The following is an 11,385-nucleotide window of genomic DNA, read 5'->3' as shown; positions in this document are numbered from 1 at the left end:
GGAATATACTATTCATAACTATGTTTTAATGCATGTATAATCACCTGAAAAAATAAGACTCTTATGTTTGTTACTTAGAAATGATCCTTTTTATCTACAGTGGGAGAGGGGTCTCTTTTCATGGAGGCCGCCGTTTAAACACCTTATTTATACAGTAGTCCAGAAGAGAAAAACTAATACTGAGTCTAAACAGGGTCCTTAAAGTGTTGTTTCTCCTTTGCACTGGGAAGGAGATTGCCAATGCAATGATAGCAAATAATGCAACTAAATCTACACACTGGACCTTTAAAACAGAGCAGATTTTCTTTCTCAAATAAATGCAATAGCTTCCATACACTTGCAAGGTCCTGTTCTCTCCATACATCAAAACTAGAAAATATCTTTATCAAGTCATGGGTGGTGGAGTGGGAGATTTCCACTCAGTAGAATCAGGTGTCTAGCCAGGAGAGTTACAAAAGCTCCAAAGTTGTTTTTATGATTTGATTTTGACTCGAACGGGCAGTGATTGTAGACGGGAAGATAGAGACATGGGCATTTTGTAAAATTGTTTGGAAGATTTATAGCCAAAATTATGCACGAAGGGCACATCCAAAGCATATGGAATTGGTGGCTGATACGCACTTAAAACTGCTGGGTTGAAAATAACCCAATCGTGTTATTTGTGTAACCCAACGCTGGTCCAAAGTTAGACCTGGTCAACGCTGGGTGTTCTCATACAGGCTATCACCAACTAGCAGTGGCGAGGAGGAAGACCCCCCTCCCCCCACCGGCCAGGTGCTAACCTGACCACAGGCTGATGTGAGGAAAACCCTGCTCAGAGTCAGTCATGGAAAGCTGCTGGACCAGCCAACATACCTGGCTGTGTGCTCAGAGAATGTGTGGACAGCTGCGATGTCCTCACGGATATATTAACATCTCTCTGACCACCACTGTCCATCCCCATGTGTCTCAAAACCACCACCATCATCTCCATGCCAAAGAGACCTGTCTCTGTCTCAATGACTTACCGTCCAGTCGCACTCCCACCCTCAAAATAATATGCTTCGAGGGGCTGGTCTTGAATCACATCAAGTCCCAGCCGCCAGACTCACTGGACCCACTGCAGTTGCATATCATCCCAACCACTCCACAGATGATTGCTATCATCACAACCTTCACCTGGCCCTCACACATCTGGACAAAAAGGACTCTTATGTAAGACTGCTGTTCATAGACTTTAGCTCCGCATTCAACACCATCCCCAGTGCTGAGCTCCGCTACAGAAGACTCTGGAGTTTTTCTACAAAAAAAAAACACAGAAAAGTCAAATGCTCACAGGATGTGTAGGCTGTCTTCTGTCTTGTGAATAAATAAAAGGGTGTGAGTACATTTCTGTGTTACGGCCATAACATTTTAAAAATATTTTCTACAGATAATGTCAAAAGCTGTAAAATTAGACAAAATACAAACCATGTATAATCCTGTCTATAAGGATTCCAAGGGAAACTATTCTGACTCGCATGATATGGGTCCAGTCGCATCCTCACGATTAAGAATACATGAAAAAAAAAAAAATTCTCGGAAAACACTGTCTCCCCTCTACATTCGTTATACAGAAAAATGACACAGTTGTTTTAAGCATCAGCTAACACAGTGATAATGACATTTTATTCTATTTAATGTTAACACTCATGCTAAACCCCGCTGTTCATGTTCAACCACAGCTGGCAGAGCCCTCACACTGCGTGACCATGCTGTGAATCTACAGAAATCTGCAAAAATACAAAACCATCATTTATGAACTGAACTCGCTCGTAGTACTCATCACATGTGCTGACACCGGTAACCATTTTCTGCATTTCTTGACATAAATGGAGATATTTCTCTACAAAAAGTCACAATTCACACCTCACTGTCCACAGGGAATTTGCCGCTTCTGTATACTTGAAATCTCATGTGAACACATATCTCACGTGATTTGCAAGTGCTACTATCTAAACAGGGCAAGAAGAGTCTATACTATGTTCACCTGGGTACATATACATTAAATACTGTTAAATATTCTGCATTCTGGGAACTTACTTACACACTTTTTACAAAATTGTATGGTTCTTTTCATTTCTAATGATTATTTTTAATCTTTTTCCTGTGCAATTATATTTATTTATTTCACTGTCGATTACCTCCTGCTTTTGTGACAACCCTTCCTGTTATATATAGATATACAGTATATGTGCATCTTAGTATGATGCTACACACCATGTGTACAGAACAAGGCAAGACACATATCCTCGTATTCCTTGGCATAAACATTTCTGTGAAGAAGGAAGGAAAGGAAGACACAGCATATGAGCTGGTGCAGGATTTGAAGGGGAATCCTCGGCACAATGGCGTGTTTGGCATATTTTCTCTCATGTAATATCCTCTGCCTTGCCTGTGAGTTCAACATCACACATCAACGGGTATGAGGGCCCCTTTTTATTTATTTCCTCCCTCCTAAAAATATAAAAATGCTCCTTTAATATTTATTTATTTATTAATGACTTCATTTAATCTGATGGGTTGTAAATGTGAAATAGTGAGCAATCGTTCACAGCAGATACAGACACTTGATAGTATATTCTCTACAGTAGTACTAATAAAAAGTATCTTGTATCAAGTGTTGTTTTGCAAACCTGGTTAGTGGTCTGCGCATGCGCAGCTTTGTAGGCTGTCTTCAGTGCCCATAGCAACCGGAGTGGACATCAACATGGTGAGTGTCTTTGTTGTCGGCTCATTTAGTCCGTTTACTGTTTTATATTTTGTAGCTTGCCTTTTTTTTTTATAACAAAGCAGTGACTGTAGTTGACGTTGCGCACGCAACATTGTTGTCGCTGTGAGCTAAACCCACAGGCTAAAATGAGCTAACTGTAAAGCCATTCAGTGTAAACCTAGCGTTAAAATATCTAAACGGGCTGTCCTGCGTTAAATGTTGTGTTGGGACGAAGAGGACTAGTTCGAGTGGTGAAAAATGAGAATTATAATAACGGCAGCATTGTATCGTGTAGTGTACATTTCAGAGCTTTTTATAGCTAAGTAAAACGTGTGTGTTTAATGTAACACGGTTGTTGCCTGTCTGCTCTTTTGCTCATTTTGCCATGTGACAAATCATCAGCCTCTTCCTGTCTAATTGTATGTGATGATAATTGTGTCTCCAGGCCAAAGCGACGACTGTGAAAGGCGCTGACCAAATGGGTGGCATACATTCATTTTCATTTCCCTAAACCTGTCATTCCTTTGGTGGGGGGGCTGGAGCCAATCCCAGCTGACACTGGGTGTGAACATTCACATGTATGGGCAAGTTAGAGTCAGGACATTAACCTGCTGTCACTGGACATACACCAGGAGAGAGCTCCACACAGAGAGAGCACAGAAGGGATTCAGCCACAAACTCCCCGGGTTCGAACCCAGAACCTTCTTTATAATCATTTATTTGTGTTTGTACAGTTTGTGACTGGTTGTGTAGTTGCATATTTTAAGCGTTAGTTGTATTTGCATCTATTGATCTCTGGTGGGGTGTGTGTTGTGTGTGTGTGTGTGTGTGCAGGGGAGAAATCAGGGGAGAAAGCGAGCGAGGCGCCGCACATAAAACTGTTCGGTCAGATTCCTCCTATAGAGAAGATGGATGCTCACTCTCCACCACTCAGCAATGCGAGTGAGTCCCTCACGGTACACTGCTTCAACAAGTTGTCCTACCTGGGTGATATGTTTATATATTCTACAGCTTTTGACATTTTGGAGGATAGATGTCTTTTTGTACTACTCAAAAGAGTGGCTGTATCTCTGAGAGGAGCTACGATCCCATAAATGTCTAATTGTGGAGCTAAGGTGGTGGATTTACTGTAGGGGAGATAGGTTACTGTGTTGTTTACCCTCAAGTGCTTTTCCACAATGTACTTTTCGTGTACTGTATACATGATATCTGCACACACACGAGTAGGGCTGCAACTAACAATTAGATTTATTGTGATTAAAACGTTGATTATTTTCTCCATTAATCTGTTAGCTGTTTGGCCCATAGAATGTTAGACAATAGTGAAAAATATTGTTTTCCAAAGCCCAAAGTGACGTCCTTAAATGTCTTGTTTGTCCAAAACCCAAAGAGGTTCTTTTTACTGTCACAGGGGACAGGGGGCTTTTCTTAAAAAAACAAATATTGGTGATTCATTTAAAGCTGACAACTAATAGAATATTTATTTAACTAATATTTGATATGTTTGACTGATTTTGTACTGTATCCCCCACAGGAGCTGTCTCTGAGCACAAACTGCATTGAGAAAATAACCAATCTCACACGGCCTGAGTGAGTAATGAGACATAAATACACACAAAGCCCTCTGTACACGGATGGAAATGTGGTGTTGTAATGTGGTGTTCTATTGTGTCCTTGCAGAGAACTTGAAGATATTGTCATTAGGAAGAAATAATATAAAGGCCCTCACTGGGCTGGTAAGTTACATATGAAAAGAATTAACACTAACAAGTAGTTATTATTATTATTATTATTATTATTATTATTATTATTTATTATTTCTCTCTTTAACAGTTTTTAGAACTTTTTCCAACTTGAAGCTTTGAAGTGGTTACATATACTATATTTTTTATTCAGTTCCTATCAGTTCATATCATATCAAGTCATATCACTGTGTGTGTGTGCGTATGTTTATAGGAGGTAGTAGCTGACACATTAGAAGAGTTGTGGATCTCCTACAACTTGTTAGAGAAACTGAAGGGAATCCAATTTATGAAGAAAACTCAGAGTCCTCTACATGTCCAACAACCTGGTCAAAGAATGGGGTAAGCTGCATTCTAAACAGTCAACACATACTAAAATTCAACATAACTATTGTAGCTTTTTAGGTTATTATTAGCTCATTCATTTGTAGCGTATTAGGTTGCAAAATGATGAAGATGTGGTAATTCATGGAAGCACCGTACACACTGAGAATGTCACATGGTCTACAAGCTTTGCCCAGTAAAGGTTTTTAACTTCTAAGCAATTCTTATTTTTTTGAATTAATGTACTGATCTGTCTGTCTTTTCTGTGTTGTTTGGAGAGTTTGTGAGGGCTAGCGGACCTGCCATGTCTTGCCGACCTGGTGTTTGTTGGAAATCCTCTGGAGGAGAAGCATTCAGCTGAGGGAACCTGGATGGACGAGCTTCGAAAGACTTCCTAATCTGAAGAAACTCGATGGTAAGAGGTGTTTAAAGCAAAATCGATACCTTAACTATTCCCAATTCCATATCCAGGGTATGTTAAAAAAAAAACTTTATAACTCACTAGTCCTCTGAAATATTTGTTTATAATAATAATACATTTTATTTCACAGGCGCCTTTCTGTCACCTTACAGAAACAAACTAAAAGAACCATAAAAGTATCAAATTACAAGAATACAACATTAAAAACAGGTTAGAATAGGACAATGCAATTGAATCAGATGAAGAAGAAGATATACTTTATTCATCTCTCAATGGGGAAATTCTTTTTTCACTCTATTTTATTTTGACATGCATTTTAACCCAGACACACATGCAGTACAAGATACAAGGGCTCATAGACATGCAAATGTGGAGAGAGATGGTGGAGTGATGGGCAGCCAGCTGAACCAGCGCCCAGTGAGCGGTTGTGGGGGATCGGTGCCTTGCTCAAGGGCACCTAGGCAGTGCCCAGGAGGTGAACTGGCACCTCTCCAGCTACCAGTCCACCTTCCATATTTTTGGTCCATGTGGGACTTGAACCGGCCACCCTCCGGTTCCCAAGCCAAGTCCCTATGGACTGAGCTACTGCCGCCTTAAGTTAAGGTATCGATTTTGCTTTAAACACTCTTACCATCGAGTTTCTTCAGATTAGGAAGTCTTTTCGAAGCTTCGTCCATCCAGGTTCCCTCAGCTGAATGCTTCTCCTCCAGAGGATTTCCAACAAACACCAGGTCTGCAAGACATGGCAGGTCCGCTAGCCTCACAAACTCTCCTAAACAACACAGAAAAGACAGACAGATCAGTACATTAACTTCAAAAAATAAGAATTGCTTAGAAGTTAAAAACCTTTACTGGGCAAAGCTTTGTAGACCACGTGACATTCTCAGTGTGTACGGTGCTTCCATGAATTAACACATCTTCATCATTTTGCAACCTAATGCGCTACAAATGAATGAGCTGATAATAAACCTAAAAAGCTACAATATGTCTACTTGAATTTTAGTATGTGTTGACTGTTTATGAATGCAGCTTACCCCATTCTTTGACCAGGTTGTTGGACATGTAGAGGACTCGGAGTTTCTTCATAAATTGGATTCCCTTCAGTTTCTCTAACAAGTTGTAGGAGATCCACAACTCTTCTAATGTGTCAGCTACTACCTCCTATAAACATACACACACACACACACAGTGATATGACTGATATGATATGATATGAAACTGATATGAAAAAAAAAATTGTATATGTAACCACTTCTAAAGCTTCAAGTTGGAAAAAGTTCTAAAAACTGTTAATAAAGAGAGAAATAATAATAATAAGAATAATAATAATATAATAAAATAATAATAAACTTGTTAGTGTCATTCTTTTCATATGTAACTTACCAGCCCAGTGAGGGCCTTTATATTATTTCTTCCTAATGACAATATCTTCAAGTTCTCTGCAGGCACACAATAGATAACCACATTACAACACCACATTTCCATCCGTGTACAGAGGGTCTTTGTGTGTATTTATGCCGTCATTACTCACTCAGGCCGTTGAGATTGGTTATTTTCTCAATGCAGTTTGTGCTCAGAGACAGCTTCCTGTGGGGGGTACAGTACAAAATCAGTCATAACATATCAAATATTAGTTAAATAAATATTCTATTAGTTGTCAGCTATTAAATGAATCACCATTATTTTGTTTTTTTAAGAAAAGTACCCTGTCCCCTGTGACAGTAAAAAGAACCTCTTTGGGTTTTGGACAAAACAAGACATTTAAGGACGTCACTTTGGGCTTTGGAAAACAATATTTTTCACTATTGTCTAACATTCTATGTATCAAACAGCTAACAGATTAATGGAGAAAATGATCAACGGTTTAATCACAAATAAATCTAATTGTTAGTTGCAGCCCTACTCGTGTGTGTGCAGATATTCATGTATACAGTACACAAACGTACATTGTGGAAAAGCATCTTGAGGGTAAACAACACAGTAACCTATCTACCTACAGTAAATCCACCACCTTAGCTCCACAATTAGACATTTATGGGATCGTAGCTCCTCTCAGAGATACAGCCACTCTCTTTAGAGTAGTACAAATAGACATCTATACCTCCAAAATGTCAAAAGCTGTAGAATATATTAAACATATCAACCCATGTAGGACAACTTGTTAAAGCAGTGTACCGTGACGGGACTCACTCGCAGTTGCTGAGTGTGGAGAGTGAAGCATCCATCTTCTCTATAGGAGGAATCTGACCGAACAGTTTTATGTGCGGCGCCTCGCTCGCTTTCTCCCCTGATTTCTCCTCCTGCACACACACACAGACACACACACACACACACGCAGAGATCAATAGATGCAAATACAACTACGCTTAAAATATGCAACTACACAACCAGTCACAAACTGTACAAACGCAAATAAATGAAGGTTCTGGGTTCGAAACCCGGGAGGTTTGTGGCTTGAATCCCTTCTGTGTCTCTCTCTGTGTGGAGCTCTCTCCTGGTGTATGTCCAGTGACACGCAGGTTAATGTCTCTGACTCTAACTTGCCCATACATGTGAATGTTTCACCCAGTGTCAGCTGGGATTGGCTCCAGCCCTCCCCCCCAAAGGATGACAGGTTATGGAGAATGAAAATGAACGTATGCCACTCACCCATTTGGTCAGCGCCTCTTTCACAGTCGTCGCTTTGGCCTGGAGACACAATATGATCACATACAATTAGACAGGAAGAGGCTGGATGATGCTGTCACATGGCAAAATGAGCAAAAGCACAGACAGGCTAACAACCGTGTTACATTAAACACACGTTTTTACTTAGCTATAAAAAGCTCTGACTGTACACTACACGATACAATGCTGCCGTTATTATAATTCTCATTTTTCACCACTCGAACTAGTCCTCTTCGTCCCAACACAACATTTACCAGCAGGGCAGCCCGTTAGGTATATTTAACGCTAGGTTTACACTGAATGGCTAATTACAGTTAGCTCATTTTAGCCTGTGGGTTTAGCTCACAGCGACAACAATGTTGCGTGCAACGTCAACTGCAGTCACTGCTTTGTTATTAAAAAAAGGAAAGCTACAAAAATATAAAACAGCAACGGACTAAATGAGCCGACAACACAGACACTCACCATGTTGATGTCCACTCCGGTTGCTATGGCACTGAAGACAGCCTACAAGGCTGCGCATGCGCAGACCACTAACCAGGTTTGCAAAACAACACTTGATACAAGATACTTTTTATTAGTACTACTGTAGAGAGTATACTATCAAGTGTCTGTATCTGCTGTGAACGATTGCTCACTATTTTCACATTTACAACCCAATAAAGTCATTAAATAAATAAATAAATATTAAAGGAGCATTTTTTATATTTGTTTAGGAGGGAGGAAATAAATAAAAAGGGGCCCTCATACCCGTTGATGTGTGATGTTGCACTCACAGGCAATGCAGAGGATATTACATGAGAGAAAATGTGCCAAAAACACGCCATTGTGCCATGAGGATTCCCCTTCAGAGGCAAATCCTGCTACTATCCACCGCTCATATGCTTGTGTCTTCCTTCCTTCCTTTCTTCACATAAACATGTTTATTGCCAAGGAATACGAGGAATGTGTCTTGCCTTGTTCTGTACATACACATGGTGTGTAGCATCATACTAAGATGCACATATACTGTATATCTATATATAACAGGAAGGGTTGTCACAAAAAGCAGGAGGTAATCGTACAGTGTAAATAAATAAATATAATTGCGCAGGAAAAAGATTAAAAATAATAATTAAAAATGAAAAGAACCATACAAGTTTGTAAAAAGCGTGTAAGTAAGTTCCCAGAATGCAGAATGTTTAACAGTATTGAATGTATATGTACCCAGGTGAACATAGACTCTTCTTGCCCTGTTTAGATAGTAGCACTTGCAAATCACGTGAGACTATGGTGTTCACATGAGATTGCAAGTATACAGAAGCGGCAAATTGCAATCCTGTGGACAGTAAGGTGTGAATTGTGACTTTTTGTAGAGAAATATCTCCATTTATGTCAAGAAATGCAGAAAATGGTTACCGGTGTCAGCACATGTGATGAGTACTACGCTAGCCGAGCTCAGTTCATGAGTGATGGTTTTGTATTTTTGCAGATTTCTGTAGATTCACAGCATGGGTCACGCAAGTGTGAGGGCTCTGCCACGCTGTGGTTGAACATGAACAGTGGGGTTTAGCATGAGTGTATAACATTAAATATGAAATAAAATGTCATTATCACTGTGTTAGCTGACTGCTTAAAACAACTGTGTCCATTTTTCTGTATAACGAATGTAGAGGGGAGACAGTGTTTCCCCGAGAATTTTTTGGTTTTGTTTTTATGTCTTTATTCGTGAGGATGCGACTTGGACCCATATTCATGCGAGTCAGAATACTTTCCTTGGAATCCTTATAGACAGGTTATACATTTTTGTATTTTGTCTCAATTTACAGCTTGTGACATTTATCTGTAGAAAATATTTTTAAAAATTTTATGTCGTAACACACACCTCACACCTTTTATTTATTCACAAGACAGAAGACAGCCTACATTCATCCTGTGAGCATTTGAGTTTTCTGTGTTTTTTTGTAGAAAAACTCCAGAGCTCTTCTGTAGTGGAGCTCAGCACTGGGCGATGGTGTTAAATGCTGAGCTAAAGTCTATGAACAGCAGTCTTACATAAGAGTCCTTTTTGTCCAGATGTGTGAGGGCCAGGTGAAGGGTTGTGATGATAGGATCATCTGTGGAGTGGTTGGGATGATATGCAAACTGCAGTGGGTCCAGTGAGGCTGGTGGCTGGGACTTGATGTGATTCAAGACCAGCCCCTCGAAGCACTTTATTATTTTGAGGGTGTGAGTGCGACTGGACGGTAGTCATTGAGACAGGAGACTGGTATCTTCTTTGGCATGGAGATGATGGTGGTGGTTTTGAGACAGTGGTGGTCAGAGAGATGTTGAATATATCCGTGAGGACATCCGCCAGCTGGTCCACACATTCTCTGAGCACACGGCCAGGTATGTTGGCTGGTCCAGCAGCTTTCCATGACTTGACTCTGAGCAGGGTTTTCCTCACATCAGCTGTGGTCAGGGTTAGCACCTGGCTGGTGGGGGGAGGGGTGTCTTTCCTCGCCACTGCTAGTTGGTGATAGCCTGTATGAGAACACCCAGCGTTGGCCAGGTATAACTATAACTAACTAACACAGATTGGGTTATTTTCAACCCAGCAGTTTTAAGTGCGTATCCAGCTACCAATTTCCATATGCTTTGGACGTGCCCTTCGGTGCATAATTTTTGGCTGTAAATCTTCAATACAATTTTACAAAATGCCTATGTCTCTATCTTACCGTCTACAATCACTACCCTGTTCAGAGTCACCCTCAAATCTGCAATATCAAATCATAAAAACAACTTTGGAGCTTTTGTAACTCTCCTGGCTAGACACCTGATTCTTACTGAGTGGAAATCTCCCACTCCACCCACCCATGACTTGATAAAAGATATTTTCTAGTTTGTATGTATGGAGAGAACAGGACCTTGCAAGTGTATGGAAACGTATTGCATTTATTTGAGAAAGAAAAATCTGCTCTGTTTTAAAGGTCCAGTGTGTAGAATTTAGTTGCATTTAGTGGTCTTATTATTGCATTGCAATCTCCTTCCTAGTGTAAAGGAGAAACAACACTTTAAGGACCCTGTTTAGACTCAGTATTTAGTTTGTCTCTTCTGGACTACTGTATAAATAAGGTGTTTAAACGGCGGCCTCCATGAAAGAGGATCCTCTCCCACTATAGACATAAAAGGATCATTTCTAAGTAACAAACATAAAGAGTCTTATTTTCAGGTGATTATACATGCATTAAAACATAGTTATGAATATTATATTCCATGTTTGCCTTATTCTGAAAATAGAGGCCCCAAATCTTACACACTGTACCTTTAATTGGTAATGTTTTCATGAAAACCCTCAGTTTTTGTTAAGTTAATGCAACTGAATGTAAGACGCACAAGTGATTCGGTTTGCCACCTCACAAATGCTGTGTTCAGAGAAGAAAATTGTACCATTTGCAGGCAGCAACAAAGGCCAACAGAAGTGTCTCTTAAGCAGAGACAGGACAGTGTATGATTAGTGCTGGGATGACAGAGGAACC

At 40.1% G+C, this 11,385-nt stretch overlaps 1 protein-coding gene and 1 pseudogene across 1 annotated transcript in view; one reads left to right on the top strand and one right to left on the bottom strand.

Moving 5' to 3' along the window:
- The window catches only part of LOC104932645 (dynein light chain 1, axonemal), a 10,076-nt gene extending 1,651 nt beyond the window's left edge, over nt 1-8,425 (bottom strand). Inside the window, exons 1-7 of the mRNA XM_027275286.1 lie at nt 8,351-8,425; nt 7,868-7,906; nt 7,409-7,518; nt 6,750-6,805; nt 6,602-6,657; nt 6,253-6,379; nt 5,850-5,990 (exon numbers count right to left, since the gene is read on the bottom strand). Of these exons, the coding sequence (XP_027131087.1) occupies nt 5,850-5,990; nt 6,253-6,379; nt 6,602-6,657; nt 6,750-6,805; nt 7,409-7,518; nt 7,868-7,906; nt 8,351-8,353 (532 nt within the window). The 5' untranslated portion in view covers nt 8,354-8,425. The remainder of the gene's footprint in view (nt 1-5,849; nt 5,991-6,252; nt 6,380-6,601; nt 6,658-6,749; nt 6,806-7,408; nt 7,519-7,867; nt 7,907-8,350) is intronic.
- LOC113744590 (dynein light chain 1, axonemal-like) lies at nt 2,367-5,310 on the top strand (annotated as a pseudogene).
- Nucleotides 8,426-11,385: the final 2,960 nt, after the last annotated feature.

This window comes from Larimichthys crocea, chromosome XXIV (assembly GCF_000972845.2).
Source record: "Larimichthys crocea isolate SSNF chromosome XXIV, L_crocea_2.0, whole genome shotgun sequence".
Taxonomy (NCBI): Eukaryota; Metazoa; Chordata; class Actinopteri; family Sciaenidae; genus Larimichthys; species Larimichthys crocea.
Note: the sequence above shows the minus strand (reverse complement) of the source record. Positions and strands in the feature narration are given on the sequence as shown.